General features: G+C 43.4%; 1 protein-coding gene across 1 annotated transcript in view; it reads left to right on the top strand.

Moving 5' to 3' along the window:
- Positions 1-19,321, top strand: part of LOC133577920 (disintegrin and metalloproteinase domain-containing protein 12-like) — a 234,090-nt gene that overhangs the window by 124,896 nt on the left and 89,873 nt on the right. Inside the window, exon 4 of the mRNA XM_061932053.1 lies at positions 9,154-9,232. Within this exon, the coding sequence (XP_061788037.1) occupies positions 9,154-9,232 (79 nt within the window). The remainder of the gene's footprint in view (positions 1-9,153; positions 9,233-19,321) is intronic.

Raw genomic sequence — 19,321 nt, 5'->3', positions numbered from 1 at the left:
TGATAATGTGCAAAAAGGTCAATTAACATTAGTCGACCCTGCTTTATTGTGAGCTACTGCTATGCTCTAATATCGCCTTCCCCAGGGCTCGCTCCACCCATCTTTAAGACGCCTGGCACCGGGTTTTGCTGGGAACACTTGTTTTCCCTTAATCCTCTTGGCTCCTGGTCGCGTAAGCAATTGTTCGCACTTTCCAAAGAGCTGATCAACAAAAATGTCTTGGACACTTTGAACCGTAATCCCGCTGACAATTCATTTTTCGCCCCGGTTTTAAATCCTGTTTGTCTCTCAGTGAGGCTCGGAGCAGAACAACGTGTGTCGCATTTGCTGGGATAATGGCCGTCGCCATGACGTGACCTGGCGTGGGAACAATGGGATTTGTCGAGTTATCGCCCCAAGGAGATTCGAAGGTTGTTTAGATTTGATACTACATCAGACCTGGGCAAATTAAGCTTTTCAATAATGTCTTTAGATCTTTGAAGGCCTACTGAAATGCGATTTTCTTATTTAAACGGGGATAGCAGGTCCATTCTATGTGTCATACTTGATCATTTCGCGATATTGCCATATTTTTGCTGAAAGGATTTAGTAGAGAACATCGACGATAAAGTTTGCAACTTTTGGTCGCTGATAAAAAAGCTTTGCCTGTACCGGAAGTAGCAGACGAGTAGCGTGACGTCACAGGTTGTGGAGCTCCTCACATCCGCACATTGTTTACAATCATGGTCACCGGCAGCGAGAGCGATTCGCACCGAGAAAGCGACGATTTCCCCATTAATTTGAGCGAGGATGAAAGATTTGTGGATGAGGAAAGTGAGAGTGAAGGACTAGAGGGCAGTGGGAGCGATCCAGATAGGGAAGATGCTGTGAGAGGCGGGTGGGACCTGATATTCAGCTGGGAATGACTAAAACAGTAAATAAACACAAGACATATATATACTCTATTAGCCACAACACAACCAGGCTTATATTTAATATGCCACAAATTAATCCCGCATAACAAACACCTCCCCCCTCCCGTCCATATAACCCGCCAATACAACTCAAACACCTGCACAACACACTGCCTTTGCGTGCCGGCCCAGTCACATAATATCTACGGCTTTTAACACACACAAGTGAATGCAAGGCATACTTGGTCAACAGCCATACAGGTCACACTGAGGGTGGCCGTATAAACAACTTTAACACTGTTGCAAATATGCGCCACACTGTGAACCCACACCAAACAAGAATGACAAACGCATTTCGGGAGAACATCCGCACCGTAACACAACACGAACACAACAGAACAAATACCCAGAACCCCTTGCAGCACTAACTCTTCCGGGACGCTACAATATACACCTCCCCCCCCATCTCAACACCGCCCACATCAACCTCAGGGAGAGCATGTCCCAAATTCCAAGCTGCTGTTTTGAGGCACGTTAAAAAAAATTATGCACTTTGTGACTTCAATAATAAACATGGCAGTGCCATGTTGGCATTTTTTTTTCCATAACTTGAGTTGATTTATTTTGGAAAACCTTGTTACATTGTTTAATGCATCCAGCGGGGCATCACAACAAAATTAGGCATAATAATGTGTTAATTCCACGACTGTATATATCGGTATCGGTTGATATCGGAATCGGTAATTAAGAGTTGGACAATATCGGATATCGGCAAAAAAGCCATTATCGGACATCTCTAGTCATTTTGATAGTAGGCTATTATAGCTAATATAGACACTTACTGTGCATCATGTGTTGCTTTCATTATAAGACTTATATACGGCTTTTAATTTTTTGCGGCTACAGACAGATTTGTTTTTTGTATTTTTGGTCCTATATGGCTCTTTCAACGTTTTGGGTTGCCGACCTCTGCCTTAGGCCACATCGCTCATCTTTATACTTCAAGCATCTGACCGACCACATCAAACATGAGATTGACGCGGGCAAATACTGCGGCATGGTCATGCTGGACCTTCAGAAGGCCTTTGACACCGTTGACCACGCTATACTGTTGGATAAGCTCAGAGCAATCGGATTTGATAAAACCTCATCAAGCTGGATGCGATCTTACTTGGAGGGGAGGAAACAGGTGGTAGAGGTGAACGGCACCGTGTCTCCCCCGCCCTCTCAGTAAGCTGTGGAGTCCCCCAAGGCAGTATATTGGGGCCTTTACTGTTCCTAATATACAGAAACGACATGTCATCAGCATGCGACTGTGAATTGTTTTTGTTTGCAGATGACTCGGCCTTGCTGGTATCAGACAAGGACAAGTCACAGGTGGAGAAAATCCTCATTGCTGAACTCTATAGAACTTGCACCTGGCTCGCTGACAACAAACTATCCATACACTTGGGTAAAACAGAATCCATCCTGTTTGGGTCCCACATAAACCTTAAGAAAGTCAATGACTTCACTATAAAAGTGGGTGACATTGTTATCGCCAGGAAGGATGAGGTCACCTACCTAGGTTCCATTCTAGAGGCTAATCTTTCCCGTGATAAAATGGCAACCAAGGCAATCAAAAAGGTCAACCAACGAACGAGATTTCTCTATAGAATCTCCTCTCTGGTCAACAAAAACACCATGAAGATTATAGCGGGAACTCTCGTTCAACCCTTTTTTGATTACGCATGCACCTCCTGGTACCCTAGCACCTCCAAAACCCTCAAATCTAGACTCCAAACATCCCAGAACAAGCTAGTCAGATTACTTCTAGACCTCCACCCCAGATCACACCTCACTCCTATCCACTTCTCCAAAGTGGGCTGGCTCAGGGTGGAGGACAGAGTAAAACAACTTGCACTGAGCCTAGTCTATATAATCCGCTACATCCCCCTGATACCAAAGTACATGTCAAACTACTTCCTTAACGTAAATGACCGCCATAACCACAACACCAGGGGGAGCTCCACTAACCACGTTAAACCCAGATTCCGATCTAACAAAGGTCTTAACTCATTCTCTTTCTATGCCACATCAATGTGGAATGCGCTCCCAACAGGTATAAAAGAAAGGGCATCTCTATCCTCCTTCAAAACCGCAATAAAAGTACACCTCCAGGCAACTTCAACCCTAAACTAACACCCTCCCGGATTGTTAGTAATCAAATGTAAACAATCAAATGCAGATATTTTTCTTATGCCTTCTGATCTCTCTCTCTCTCTCTCTCTCTCTCTCTCTGTCTCTCTCTCTCTCTCTCTCTCTCTCTCTCTCTCTCTCTCTCTCTCTCTCTCTCTCTCTCTCTGTCCACTACTTGCTGTCCATATCCTACCAAGTCAGACCTACACTGTTTCAATATCAATTTCTCTGTTCTCAATTGTTGATGACTGATGATAACAACCAAACCTAACCCCCCCCCCCCCCCGCCCCCCCCCACACACACACCCCGAATTGTAAATAATGTAAATAATTCAATGTATACACCCTGATGATTATCTTGTGTGATGACTGTATTATGATGATATTATATACCAGGGGTCGGCAACCCGCGGCTCTAGAGCCGCATGCGGCTCTTTAGCGCCGCCCTAGTGGCTCTCTGGAGCTTTTTCAAAAATGTATGAAAAATGGAAAAAGATGAGGGGAAAAAAATATATTTTTTGTTTTAATATGGTTTCTGTAGGAGGACAAACATGACACAAACCTCCCCAATTGTTATAAAGCACACTGTTTGTATCATACTTGCCAACGCTCCCGGATTTTCCGGGAGACTCCCGAAATTCAGCGCCTCTCCCGAAAACCTCCCGGGACAAATTTTCTCCCGAAAATCTCCCGAAATTCAGGCGGACCCAGGTCCTCCACAATATAAAAAAGCGTACCTGCCTAATCACGTTATAACTATAGAATGATGGAGGGCGAGTTCTTGGTTTCTTATGTGGGTTTATTGTTAGGCAGTTTCATTAACGTCCTCCCAGCGCGGCAACAACACACAACAGCAGTCACTTTTTTGTATACCGTAAAGCAGTTCGTCTGCCGTAAACAGCAATGTTGTGACACTCTTAAACAGGACAATACTGCCATCTAGTGCATTTGATGAAAGCACTTTTGTGCGTGCCACACATCAATGCATCATCAGAGAGGGTGTTCAGCATGGTTCGAAAAATAGTGACAGAGAATAGAACAAGGATGGACAATTCAACCCTTAACTCAACAATGAGTAGATGAGTGTTATGTGTGTGTATATGTGTAAATACATGAACACTGAAATTCAAGTATTTATTTTATATATATATATATATATATATATATATATATATAGCTAGAATTCACTGAACGTCAAGTATTTCCTATATATATATATATATATATATATATATATATATACATATACATATATATATATATATATATATATATATATATATATATATATATAGGAAATACTTGACTTGGTGAATTCTAGCTGTAAATATACTCCCCCTTTTAGCCACGCCCCCAACCACGCCCCCGTCCCACCCCGACCACGCCCACCCCCACCCCCTTCCTCCACCTCCCGAAATCGGAGGTCTCAAGGTTGGCAAGTATGGTTTATATTAAACATGCTTCACTGACTCAAGTATTTGGCGAGCGCCGTTTTGTCCTACTAATTTTGGCGGTCCTTGAACTCACCGTAGTTTGTTTACATGTATAACCTTCTCCGACTTTCGAGGACGTGTTTTATGCCACTTCTTTTTCTGTCTCATTTTGTCCACCAAACTTTTAACGTTGTGCGTGAATGCACAAAGGTGAGTTTTGTTGATGTTATTGACTTGTGTGGAGTGCTAATCAGACATATTTGGTCACTGCATGACTGCAAGCTAATCGATGCTAACATGCTATTTAGGCTAGCTATATGTACATATTGCATCATTACGCCTAATTTGTAGCTATATTTGAGGTCATTTAGTTTCCTTTAAGTCATCTCAATTCAATGTATATCTCATGACACACTATCTGTATGTAATATGGCTTTTAATTTGTTGCGGCTCCAGACAGATTTGTTTTTGTATTTTTGGTCCAATATGGCTCTTTCAACATTTTGGATTGCCGACCCCCGGTATATACGATAGTATATATCTGTATCATGAATCAATTTAAGTGGACCCCGACTTAAACAAGTTGAAAAACGTATTTCGGGTGTTACCATTTAGTGGTCAATTGTACGGAATATGTACTTCACTGTGCAACTTACTAATACAAGTCTCAATCAATCAAGAAATGAGCCTCAGGTGTTGTAATTGTTGAGACACCCTTCCACACAGTTCCTCCGAAGATGGAGTGCTCTCTGCGTAAACCGAGAAACCGACTTTCACTTTCCAAAGATTGGGTGGTTGCACTTTGAAGTCCTACATCTGCATCCTAAAGTCCTAAAGTGCGTCCTCGATGTTGCATATGGCCGACACATGGCTCTGTCTAGCAAAGTGGCAAGCAGGGAAACCGACCAAGCACACGGAGGGGGTTGTTTCTTGTGGCGGACGCATCTTCTCATTTCTCCACTCTCTGGCCTCGCTTTGATCCAGCCCTGATTATTACCAGCTCTCTGGCAACGGCCGGGGTGGGGAAGACTCGTGAGTCAACGCCGTGACAGCTCCCAAACAAAACAACCGCCCCCCCACCCCCTGGCCGGCCTTGTTACAGCTGACACTCCCAGCTGGCTTGTCGGCGGCCGGTGAGGTCAGTAAGAGAATCCAGCTGTGTGTGGATTAGCTTGTACTGTACATGAGATGTCTGCAATCATCAAGCAGGCAGGGCGGACATCTTGTTTTGCTTACCATCGCCTGGAGCTAGCTTTACAGACCAGATGCTGGTGTAACGTAGGCCAGCCGGTGTGCCTGGTGTACGTTGGTAAACATGGCAACCTCGAGAAAAGTGCTGACGATCGGGTTTGTAGTCCAGGCTGTTAGCTCGGTAGCGAGCGCGCTCGTCTCTCATGCGGTCGGAACAGTAAAAAACAGGGACTGAACCATGCAGGTTACACTAGGTAGGGTTTTTTTTGTCACTGTGGCATACTAACCCTCTCCTTGATTACAAATTATTCTCCTAGAGCAGTGGTTCTTAACCTGGGTTCGATCGAACCCTATGGGTTCGGTGAGTCGGGCTCCGGGGTTCGGCGTAGGTCGAGACACACCCGACTCATCGTGTAAATAAAAACTTCTCCCTATCGGCGTATTACGGATACGGCAACAGCAGAAGTCAGACTGATTTTCAGGTGTGTAATTTGTTGTGAGTTTATGCACTGTGTTGGTTTTGTTCTTTGAACAAGGTGATGTTCATGCACGGTTTATTTTGTGCACCAGTAAAAAAAAACATAGTAACACTTTAGTATGGGGAACATATTCCCCATTAATTAGTTGCTTATTAACATGCAAATTAGTAACAAATTGGCTCTTAACTAGTCATTATTAAGTACTTATTAATGCCTTATTCGGCATGGCCTTGTTATAACCCTGTCTGTGTGATCATGGTTTTGTTTTAGTCATGTTCGGTTTTGTTTTTGGACTTTTTGTGCACTTTTGTTTTGTCACCATAGCAACCATTAGTTTTCACCTGTCACGTCACGCACCTGTTTCACGTTTTGGGGCACGCACCTGTTTTCGTTAATCATGTCTATAGTATTTAAGTTCATTGTTTTCAGTTTGTCGTTCTGACGACATCCCATAATTATGCTCTACACACTCTTCATCCTCTTAGATCCTGCTTCATGTCCCATGCCAAAGTAAGTTTTTGTTCCATGTTTATAGTCTTTTTGGTTTCATAGTTTGTTCTCCGCCATTGTGCGCGTCTTTTGTTTGATCCTTTTTTTTTGTAGTTATAGTGTTTAAATAAAAATGTACTTACATTCCCGTCTCGCCCAAGCCAACTTTCCGTTGCATCCTGGAAAAGCAAACACCCAGGACCAAGTCTTGACAAACCCTAACCCTCTAACCCTGGCCCTAACCCTCTAACCCAGGCCTGGGCAATTATTTTGACTCGGGGGGCCACATTTAGAGAAAAAAAAATGTGTCTGGGGGCCGGTATATCTATTTTTAGGGACGCTTATACAAAACCTCACAATAATGTCTGATTGAATGCCAAAAACGTTATGACAGACCGCCTTAAAAAACGTAATGGAATTTGACATGTTTCTATGAACGATAAAACACTGAATGTTGACAAAATATGAATGTCACACCCCCTTTCGATCGACATATTTTACAATCATGTGAAACGCAACAAAAATGCAACAAACAGTGAAATATGAACCCAAAATAAACCCCACCTACAATCTGATATATCTGATATATCACTAAGCTTTAGAACTTTGTTGTGAAAATCTGTGGAAACGCTTCCCACCCACACTGCTTGGTGCCTTGTCTGAGCTTGTGTGACGTAGATGACCATAGTAACTAATTAGATGACCATAGTAACTAATTAGATTACCATAGTAACTGGTATATCATCCAAAAGCGCAGATTCCAACCATGGAAATACTTTGTATAGTTCAAGACTTACGGTCATTAGAAAACATGACTGCACATCATAATGGCAGTGAACAGCGTCAACTGCAACAACGTCACTGCGTTGTGCCTCAACATGGATTGTGGACTCTGCTAACTGCTGGCCTGCTGTGCAGTGAGACCGTATTGCTATATGAACTATATTATACATTACCATAGTTTAGTTAGCTGAGGTATATAATGTACAGTGTATTTTGTCAACAACTGTATGTGTGTAACGTATTTCTTGTGCTGAGCGATCATAAAACGGCTGCAAAAGACGCACTGGCTGAGGCTCGCAGTAATCCCGCCTCCTGCACCCCCGCCGTAGAATGCACCCCCTGACGGGAGTGTTATATCAACTAAAGCCCACATTTAAACGTTCCACGTGCAAGATTGATTCTATTTAAAAAAGTTATTTCATAAGAAGCCAAAAAGTGCAAAAACAATAATGTTCGTGTTAGAGGAGTTGTGAATGACTGCAGGGCCACAACATTAGGTACAACTGCAGTCAAATTCACAACTCCTCCAACACGAACATTATTGTTTTTGCACTTTTTGGCTTCTTATTAAATAACTTTTATAACCTATTTTTATGGGCTTTCCTCTTTGTGATGTTAAGTTCCTGTTATGCGCTGTTATACAGTATATGCATTGAGCTCTTATTTTGAAGGCGCTAAGAGCGGAAGTGATGACACGTTGGAGTGGAGCGGAGGTTTTTGAAAGAAGGTAAATAAAGTGGTCCTCGTGTAAACTGGAGCCTCCGTGTTTGTTATTTTGTAGTTTCATACAGTATAGGCGACATTTATAAACCCTCGGTTACACTTTTTTAAATAGATTCAATCTTGCGCGTGGAAAGTTTAAGTGAGGGCTTTAGTTGATATAACACTCCCGTCAGGGGGTGCATTAATCCAGCACAACAGCGGCGCATGGACTTCATTTATAAGTAAAGGTAAGACCATAATAACGTTTTTTTTATTAAATGTGCTTTTTTGTGTGCTACAGTTTGTATGTGTAAAGTTAAAGTACCAATGATTGTCACACACACACTAGGTGTGGTGAAATTTGTCCTCTGCATTTGACCCATCCCCTTGATCACCCCCTGGGAGGTGAGGGGAGCAGTGGGCAGTAGCGGTGCCGCGCCCGGGAATAATTTTTGGTGATTTAACCCCCAATTCCAACCCTTGATGCTGAGTGCCAAGCAGGGAAGAATGCTGGTATGAGCTTTTAAACATAACCCGTTAACTGCTGCCAATCAAATGGTGAATAAGATACTCTTTAGGGTTCATATGTTTGTAAATCTGACTGTGATGAAGTCAGTGCCTCACCAGCCATCAACCTCATCGTCAACTTCCATTCTTCGGGTGTTTGATTTTTTGTCATTTCAAGACAGAAGACTGACCGTGTCTCCCGCTCACCACTTTATTGATTCTCACTTAAGGATGTGTGTATGAGCTACTTGTGATCCAACCACAGCATGAATGCTTATTGAAAGCCATTTAAAAAACATGTCACGGCTTTCCATTTTCTTTCTGGACGCCACACAGCTGCTCAGTTCAATTTACGCCCTCCTCCAAGCGGCGTGGTTTAAAAAAAAAAAAAAAAGACATCTAACTGTATTTTCCAGCGAGGATAAAGCAGTAATTGATTTTTTTTGTGTCCCTTAAGGTCATTGCTGATCATTTGTTGTCTTTCTGCACCCATTCTAGGGGCCTTTTTGCAAGTAACTATAAAGAAACTCATTACCTGGAAGACGGCACCGCAGTCACAGACTCGCACAACTCTCTGGTAAGTGACTTTTTTTTGTGTGTGTGTTAATATTAAAGCTTTATGATTAGAATCTCTAGCTTTCCTCAGCGAGTTTTCATGAAAGCTGGGTTAAATCGGTCAAACGGAGGGCTGGAATTCATCATTGTCCCCGCGTAGGTGAGCAGAAACTCTTTTTCGCCGGCAAATTTATATTTGATGCGGTTAAAAAAAAAAAAAAAAAAAAGGTCCGACGAGGTCAGAGAAGCGCCACGGTTTTTTCGTGAACAGCCTGAGCTCTTCCATAATGGATACGTTTAAAAAAACAAAAAAAAAAACACCCTCAAACACGAGAGAAAGCATTGAATTAGTGAGCAACTAAGTGCACCTCCAAAGTCAAACAGCATGTATTATTCAAAAGCCTCCCTCTCCCTCGCTCGGCCTTGTTCCTGTTAAACACACTTTTTATTTTTTATTTCACATGCGGGACTGTGGAGTGACTTTCTGTCATTTAGCTCGAAATAAGGCCATGTCTGGGTGTCCATAGTGTGGCATATTTCTGAATATTTCATCAATCAATCAATCAATGTTTATTTATATAGCCCTAAATCACAAGTGTCTCAAAGGGCTGCACAAGCCACAACGACATCCTCGGTACAAAGCCCACATGAGGGCAAGGAAAAACTCACCCCAGTGGGACGTCGATGTGAATGACTATGAGAAACCTTGGAGAGGACTGCATATGTGGGTAACGCCCCCCCCTCTAGGGGAGACCGAATGCAATGGATGTCGAGTGGGTCTGACATAATATGGTGAGAGTCCAGTCCATAGTGGATCCAACATAATAGTAAGAGTCCAGTCCATAGTGGGGCCAGCAGGACACCATCCCGTACGGAGACGGGTCAGCAGCGCAGAGATGTTCCCAGCCGATGCACAGGCGAGCGGTCCACCCCGGGTCCCGACTCTAGACAGCCAGCACTTCATCCATGGCCACCGGACCTGTGCCGCCCCCCCCCCCCCCTCCACAAGGAAGAGGGGAGCAGAGGAGAAAAGAAAAGAAACGGCAGATCAACTGGTCTAAAAAGGGGGGTCTATTTAAAGGCTAGAGTATACAAATGAGTTTTAAGATGGGACTTAAATGCTTCTACTGAGGTAGCATCTCTAATTGTTACCGGGAATATTTGAAAGATGAAGTGCAAAACCCGAAACCAGTGAAGTTGGCACGTTGTGTAAATGGTAAATAAAAACAGAATACGATGATTTTCAAATCCTTTTCTGTCATGATCCGTGGCCCGGATCGTGTTTTGGTATTTTCTGTCAGTTTTGGACTCCCTCAGTTCCTGTTTTGTGTACCCTTGAGTTTGTTTTGGTTGCCATGGTTGCTTATTATTTTCACCTGCCTCTGATTGGTGTTCGGGACGCTCACCTGTTCCCCGAGCACTAATCAGAGGCATTATTTAAGCCTGCCTTTGCCGGTCAGTCGGCCTGGCTTCTTTGTTTGCTACACGCAACCTGCTACGTGAGTATTCCTTGTCTTCTAGTCCAGTGGTTCTCAACCTTTTTTCAGTGATGTACCCCCTGTGAACATTTTTTTAATTCAAGTACCCCCTAATCCAGCGGTCTGCAACCCGCGGCTCCGGCTCTTTGATCACTCTGATGCGGCTCAGCTGCATACTTGCTGACCCCCGCCCGCCCCGATTTTACCGGGAGGTTTCCGGATTCCAGTGCCTCTCCCGGAAATCTCCCGGGGATAACATTCTCCGAGTTTTACCCGGACAACAATATTGAGGGCATGCCGTGATGGCACTGCCTTTAACGTCCTCTACAACATGTCGTCGCGTCCGCTTTTACACCATGCTATCTGCGTGCCGGCCCGGTCACATGTAGTAAGCGGCCTCTGCACGTTAGTGACTGCAAGGTATACTTGGTCAACAGCCATGCAGGTTACACTGAGGGTTGTGATATAAACAACTTTAACACTCTTACTAATATGCACCACACTGTGAACCCACACCAAACAAGAATGACAAACACATTTCGGGAGAACATCCGCACTGTAACACAACATAAACACAACAGAACAAATACCCAGAATCCCATGCATCCCTAACTCTTCCGGGCTACATTATACACCCCCGCTACCACCAAACCCTGCCCCCCCCCAACCCTGCCCACCTCAACCGACGCACGGAGGGGGGGTTTTGGTGGTAGCGGGGGTGTATAATGTAGCCCGTAAGAGTTAAGGATGCATTGGATTCTGGGTATTTGTTATGTTGTGTTACGCTGCGGATGTTCTCCCGAAATGTGTTTGTCATTCTTGTTTGGTGTGGGTTCACAGTGTGGCGCATATTAGTAAGAGTGTTAAAGTTGTTTAAACGGGCACACTCAGTGTGACCTGTATTGCTGTTGAACAAGCATGCCCTGCAGTCACTTATGTGTGTCTGCAGAAGCCGCATACAACATGTGACTGGGCTGGCAAGCTGTCTATACAAGTTGTAGAGGGCGCTAAAGGCAGTGCCATCATAGCACACCCTTATTATTGTTGTTTGGGTGAAAATCAGCAGACTTTCGAGAGAATAGTTGCTCTGAAATTCGGGAGTGTCCCGGTAAAATTGGGAGGGTTGCTGTTGTCAAGCGGCATTCATATAAAACTCGCGGGCCGCACTAACATGAAATTTTCATATTAAGGTGTCTGAGACGCCTGGTTTATACGTAGCACAAAGCAAAAAAACAACTTTGTATGCAGTGTTATTTAATTTTAAGTTTCAAAAGAGTTTTGTGGCTCCCATTGTTTTCTTTATTTTGTTAAACGGGTCAAAATGGCTCTTTGAGTGGTAAAGGTTGCCGACCCCTGCCCTAATCAGAGCAAAGCATTTTTGGTTGAAAAAAAGAGATAAAGAATTAAAATACAGCACTATGTCATCAGTTTCTGATTTATTAAATTGTATAACAGTGCCAAATATTGCTAATTTGCAGTGGTCTTTCTTGAACTATTTGGAAAAAAAGATAAAAATAACTAAAAACTTGTTGAAAAATAAAGAAGTGATTCAATTATAAATAAAGATTTCTACACATAGAAGTAATCATCAACTTAAAGTGCCCTCTTTGGGGATTGTAATAGAGATCCATCTGGATTCATGAACTTAATTCTAAACATTTCTTCAAAAAAAAAAGAAATCTTTAACATCAATATTTATGGAACATGTCCACAAAAAACCTAGCTGTCAACACTGAATATTGCATTGTTGCATTGTTGCATTGTAATGAATGGAATAGCCTACTTGATTTCATGTTCAGTTTATGAACTTACATTCATATTTTGTTGAAGTATTATTCAATAAATATATTTATAAAGGATTTTTGAATTGTTGCTATTTTTAGAATATTTAAAAAAAAATCTCACGTACCCCTTGGCATACCTTCAAGTACCCCCAGGGGTACGCGTACCCCCATTTGAGAACCACTGTTCTAGTCTATGCTAAGCAGTAGCCTTAGCTTCCAGTGCGATCGGCACGTCGTTGCTTCGGCTTGTTTTCGGTTTTTGGTACTTCCTTGAGTTTCGAAGAATAAATCATGTTCCTACCTGCACGTCCTGTCCAGAGTGGTCCATTTGCATCCCGGGGGAACGAACCACGCAGCAAGCTGCGACCCCCCGCACGTAACATTTTCAACTGATATTCAATTGAATAGACTGCAAAGACAAGATATTTAATTTTCAAACTGCGAAATGTTATTTTTTGCAAATATTAGCTCATTTGGAATTTGATGCCTGCAACATGTTTCATTTTTTCTCTATCTGGCTCGTACATGCACATGCCTCCTGAGCTGCTGCCATTTCCAACACAAAGTAGCGTATAGTTAGTACTTAAATCTGTCTGTGGAAGCGCTTAAAATTACAACCAAGATGATGGGGAGAAAACGCCGTCGAAGTGGAGCCACCTAATTAAGACGGCGCCTCCTGAAGAGACTTGAAGATGGTCTGTAGAACATAATTTATGCAACATTTTGACCAAAGAACCACCGTTACATGTTATGTAGACCACAAGGAAGTGTTTACATGTTTCATGAACACTTTTTTGGAACATCCCACAGGTGAACAGGCTAATTGGGAACAGGTGGGTGCCATGATTTGGGTGTAAAAGCAGCTTCCATGAAATGCTCAGTCATTCACAAACAAGGATGGGCCGAGGGTCACCACTTTGTCAACAAATGCGTGAGCAAATTGTTGAACAGTTTAAGAATAACCTTTCTCAACCAGCTATTGCAAGGAATTTAGGGATTTCACCATCTACGGTCCGTAACATCATCAAAGGGTTCAGAGAATCTGGAGAAATCACTGCACGTAAGCCGAAAAAACCAACATTGAATGCCTGTGACCTTCGATCCCTCAGGCGGTACCGCATCAAGAAGCGGCATAGGTGTGTAAAGGATATCAACACATGGGCTCAGGAACACATCAGAAAACCACTGTCAGTAACTACAGTTTGTCGTAAGATATATATATATATATATATATATATATATATATATATATATATATATATATATATATATTTATATATATATATATATATTTATACCCCGTTTCCATATGAGTTGGGAAATATATTTGATGTTCAAACTGATAAACATTTCTTTTTTTGCAAATAATCAATAACTTAGAATTTCATGGCTGCAACACGTGCCAAAGTAGTTGGGAAAGGGCATGTTCACCACTGTGTTACATGGCTTTTCCTTTTAACAACACTCAGTAAACGTTTGGGAACTAAGGAGACACATTTTTTAAGGGTCTCAGGTGGAATTCTTTCCCATTCTTGCTTGATGTACAGCTTAAGTTGTTCAACAGTCCGGGGGTCTCAGTTGTGGTATTTTAGGCTTCATAATGCGCCACACATTTTCAATGGGAGACAGGTCTGGACTACAGGCAGGCCAGTCTAGTACCCGTACTCTTTTACTATGAAGCCACGTTGATGTAACATGTGGCTTGGCATTGTCTTGCTGAAATAAGCAGGGGCGTCCATGGTAACGTTGCTTGGATGGCAACATATGTTGCTCCAAAACCTGTATTTACCTTTCAGCATTAATGGCGCCTTCACAGATGTGTAAGTTACCCATGTCTTGGGCACTAATACACCCCCATACCATCACAGATGCTGGCTTTTGAACTTTGCGCCGGGTGGTTCTTTTCCTCTTTGGTCCGGAGGACACGACGTCCACAGTTTCCAAAAACAATTTGAAATGTGGACTCGTCAGACCACAGAAGTGAAGTGAAGTGAATTATATTTATATAGCGCTTTTTCTCAAGTGACTCAAAGCGCTTTACATTGTGAAACCCAATATCTAAGTTACATTTAAACCAGTGTGGGTGGCACTGGGAGCAGGTGGGTAAAGTGTCTTGCCCAAGGATACAACGGCAGTGACTAGGATGGCGGAAGCGGGGATCGAACCTGCAACCCTCAAGTTGCTGGCACGGCCGCTCTACCAACCGAGCTATACCACCCCAGAACACTTTTCCACTTTGTATCAGTCCATCTTAGATGAGCTCAGGCCCAGCGAAGCCGACGGCGTTTCTGGGTGTTGTTGATAAACGGTTTTCGCCATGCATAGGAGAGTTTTAACTTGCACTTACAGATGTAGTGACCAACTGTAATTACTGACAGTGGGTTTCTGAAGTGTTCCTGAGCCCATGTGGTGATATCCTTTACACACTGATGTCGCTTGTTGATGCAGTACAGCCTGAGGAATGGAAGGTCACGGGCTTAGCTGCTTACGTGCAGTGATTTCTCCAGATTCTCTGAACCCTTTGATGATATTACGGACCGTAGATGGTGAAATCCCTAAATTCCTTGCAAAAGCTGGTTGAGAAAGGTTATTCTTAAACTGTTCAACAATTTGCTCACGCATTTGTTGACAAAGTGGTGACCCTCGCCCCATCCTTGTTTGTGAATGACTGAGCATTTCATGGAATCTACTTTTATATCCAATCATGGCACCCACCTGTTCCCAATTTGCCTGTTCACCTGTGGGATGTTCCAAATAAGTGTTTGATGAGCATTCCTCAACTTTATCAGTATTTATTGCCACCTTTCCCAACTTCTTTGTCACGTGTTGCTGGCATCAAATTCTAAAGTTTATCAGTTTGAACATGAAATATGTTGTCTTTGTAGCATATTCAACTGAATATGGGTTGAAAATGATTTGCAAATCATTGTATTCCGCTTATATTTACATCTAACACAATTTCCCAACTCATATGGAAACGGGGTTTGTATATGATTTGCCTGAGAAGCTGGACAGGACAAAAAATAAAAAAATAAAAAGAAATGGGATAGAACTGCTATGACATGTAAAAGGGTAGGATTAAATAAGCTATGCTTCTTCCCGCTCCTTTTCGGACGTGCTGTCATGAAACAACTGGAAATATGTGATGCATTACATTGTAATTGTATGCATGTTGGAAATACAAGTGAAACTGGTATCGGTAGCATGATCGGAACATCCCTAATTGGAAACATCTTTTCGGGGTTGGAGAGTTAGGTCGGCCAGGTTAAACTGCTACATGATTGCTTGTCTGTATGTATTAAAGGGGAACATTATCACAATTTCAGAAGGGTTAAAACCATTAAAAATCAGTTCCCAGTGGCTTATTTTATTTTTCCAAGTTTTTTTCAAAATTTTACCCATCACGCAATATCCCTAAAAAAAGCTTCAAAGTGCCTGATTTTAACCATCGTTATATACACACCCGTCCATTTTCCTGTGACGTCACATAGTGATGCCAACACAAACAAACATGGCGGAGAGAACAGCAAGCTACAGCGACATTAGCTCGGATTCAGACTCGGATTTCAGCGGCTTAAGCGATTCAACAGATTACGCTTGTATTGAAACGGATGGTTGTAGTGTAGAGGCAGGTAGCGAAAACGAAATTGATGAAGAAACTGAAGCTATTGAGCCATATCGGTTTGGACCGTATGCAAGCGAAACCGACGAAAACGACACGACAGCTAGCGACACGGGAGAAAGCGAGGACGAATTCGGCGATCGCCTTCTAACCAACGATTGGTATGTGTTTGTTTGGCATTAAAGGAAACTAACAACTATGAACTAGGTTTACAGCATATGAAATACATTTGGCAACAACATGCACTTTGAGAGTGCAGACAGCCCAATTTTCATCAATTAATATATTCTGTAGACATACCCTCATCCGCGCTCTTTTCCTGAAAGCTGATCTGTCCAGTTTTGGAGTTGATGTCAGTAGGCCAGGGAAGCTAGGGTCGATATTCTTCTCTTGATCATCTTCGGTGGCATAAGGGACGGTGTGAGCCAAGACATCCAGGGGGTTTAGCTCGCTCGTCTGCGGGAACAAACTGCCGCCATTGCTTGCCGTGCTACCGAGGTCCTTTGTCCCTGAATTGCTCACACACTCCGGCAGATTCAATGGGGGTCTGGCGGCAGATTTCTTTGACTTTATCGTTGGAAATGCATCTGCTTTGAGTGTCGCAGGATATCCACACATTCTTGCCATCTCTGTCGTAGCATAGCTTTCGTCGGTAAAGTGTGCGGAACAAACGTCCAATTTCTTGCCACTTTCGCATCTTTGGGCCACTGGTGCAACTTGAATCCGTCCCTGTTCGTGTTGTTACACCCTCCGACAACACACCGACGAGGCATGATGTCTCCAAGGTACGGAAAACAGTCGAAAAAAACGGAAAATAACAGAGCTGATTTGACTGAATTTCTAGGCGCAGTCAAGGCGTTGAGGGGATCCGGTTTGGTGGCTGCAGGATTAGGTCTCTGCTTTTTGCAGATGATGTGGTCCTGATGGCTTCATCTGGCCAGGATCTTCAGCTCTCGCTGGATCGGTTCGCAGCCGAGTGTGAAGCGACTGGGATGAGAATCAGCACCTCCAAGTCCAAGTCCATGGTTCTCGCCCGGAAAAGGGTGGAGTGCCATCTCCGGGTTGGGGAGGAGACCTTGCCCCAAGTGGAGGAGTTCAAGTACCTCGGAGTCTTGTTCACGAGTGAGGGAAGAGTGGATCGTGAGATCGACAGGCGGATCGGTGCGGCGTCTTCAGTAATGCGGGCGCTGCATCGATCCGTTGTGGTGAAGAAGGAGCTGAGCCGGAAGGCAAAGCTCTCAATTTACCGGTCGATCTACGTTCCCATCCTCACCTATGGTCATGAGCTTTGGGTTATGACCAAAAGGACAAGATCACGGGTACAAGCGGCCGAAATGAGTTTCCTCCCCCGGGTGGCGGGGCTCTCCCTTAGAGATAGGGTGAGAAGCTCTGTCATCCGCGGGGAGCTCAAAGTAAAGCCGCTGCTCCTCCACATCGAGAGGAGCCAGATGAGGTGGTTCGGGCATCTGGTCAGGATGCCACCCGATCGCCTCCCTCGGGAGGTGTTTAGGGCACGTCCGACCGGTAGGAGGCCCCGGGGAAGACCCAGGACACGTTGGGAAGACTATGTCTCCCGGCTGGCCTGGGAACCCCTCGGGATCCCCCGGGAAGAGCTGGACGAAGTGGCTGGGGAGAGGGAAGTCTGGGCGTCCCTGCTGAGGCTGCTGCCCCCGCAACCCGACCTTGCATAAGCGGAAGAAGATGGATGGATGGATGGATGGATTTGACTCGGTGTTTGAAAAAATGGCGGATGGCTTCCCGATGTGACGTCACGTTGTGACATCATCGCTCCGAGAGCGAATAATAGAAAGGCGTTTAATTCGCCAAAATTCACCCATTTAGAGTTCGGAAATCAGTTAAAAAAATATATGGTCTTTTTTCTGCAACATCAAGGTATATATTGACGCTTACATAGGTCTGGTGATAATGTTCCCCTTTAAAAAAAAAAAAAAAATCATGTCAGGTGGGTACGTCCTCGAATTCCTCCGTGGCTCACTTTGATCATGGAAGCAGCCGCACGTCTCCCTTGTCTTCTAAATACTCAGTGAACTTCTACTAAACGTCTGGCCTACCAATGCTGTGCAAAGATTTACACTGGTGTCATTCAGTGCTGTCGAGCATTTTTCTTTCACGGTGCAGACTCTTGACAGTGCACAGACTGATTTGCAGGTGTGAATGTATCGTTGGGATAATTGGACCAATGACGAGAGAAGTTGGACTTTTTTTCGCAAGACTGTCGTTGATATATTTGTGTAACATTGAAGGCTGGGAGAATGAACCTTCCTTTACCTCCCTCCCTGTTTGTCCTTCTTCCTCCATATATAATGCATAATAAATGAATGCCATATGTCGAAACAAAAAGCTATCCGGTGGGAAAGTGAATTTGTACTGAAACGCTAACTCAATGCAGAGTAATGGTAAACACCCGCAGCGAGCCCGAGATATTAGTTATTAATCACCGGGGATATCGAGGATGGCGGCGTCAGCGCGTCGCCGTCTCATTCCTCCTGCAGGAACCTTTTTCGGGGAAGAATTAAGAAAAAAGTCTATTCCTATCCCTCGCATCGATACATCACCGTCGTGATCTCATCAAAAAAACATGAGGCGATAGCAAACTAAATCCACCTCAGCTCCTCCACACTCTGCTAAAATTTCATATTTCATCCGGCAAGGCCTGGCCTGTCTTTGCACCTTCTTGGCGAGCTGCGAAGACTCGTCCTCTGGTGTCATAAGAAAGACGCGAGGGGCGTTTGACAAATATGGGGACTAGAAAACTGCGATTTCTTTTGTTAGCTTGCAATAATATTTCATGTCGTCTGTAGACATACTGTAAATACAAGAAACATTAACAGACACGTCCTGAGGAGAACCCAGTCTTGGTGTGTATATATGTATGTATATATATATATATATATATATATATATATATACCGTATTTTTCGGACTATAAGTCACAATTTTTTTCATAGTCTGACCCGGGGTGCGACTTATACTCAGGGGCGACTTATGTGTGAAATTATTAACACATTACCGTAAATTATCAAATAATAATATTTAGCTCATTCACGTAAGAGACTAGACGTATAAGATTTCATGGGATTTAGCGATTAGGAGTGACAGATTGTTTGGTAAATGTATAGCATGTTCTATATGTTATAGTTATTTGAATGACTCTTACCATAATATGTTACGTTAACATACCAGTTGGTTATTTATGCCTCATATAA

This window comes from Nerophis lumbriciformis, linkage group LG39 (assembly GCF_033978685.3).
Source record: "Nerophis lumbriciformis linkage group LG39, RoL_Nlum_v2.1, whole genome shotgun sequence".
Classification (NCBI taxonomy): domain Eukaryota; kingdom Metazoa; phylum Chordata; class Actinopteri; order Syngnathiformes; family Syngnathidae; genus Nerophis; species Nerophis lumbriciformis.
Note: the sequence above shows the minus strand (reverse complement) of the source record. Positions and strands in the feature narration are given on the sequence as shown.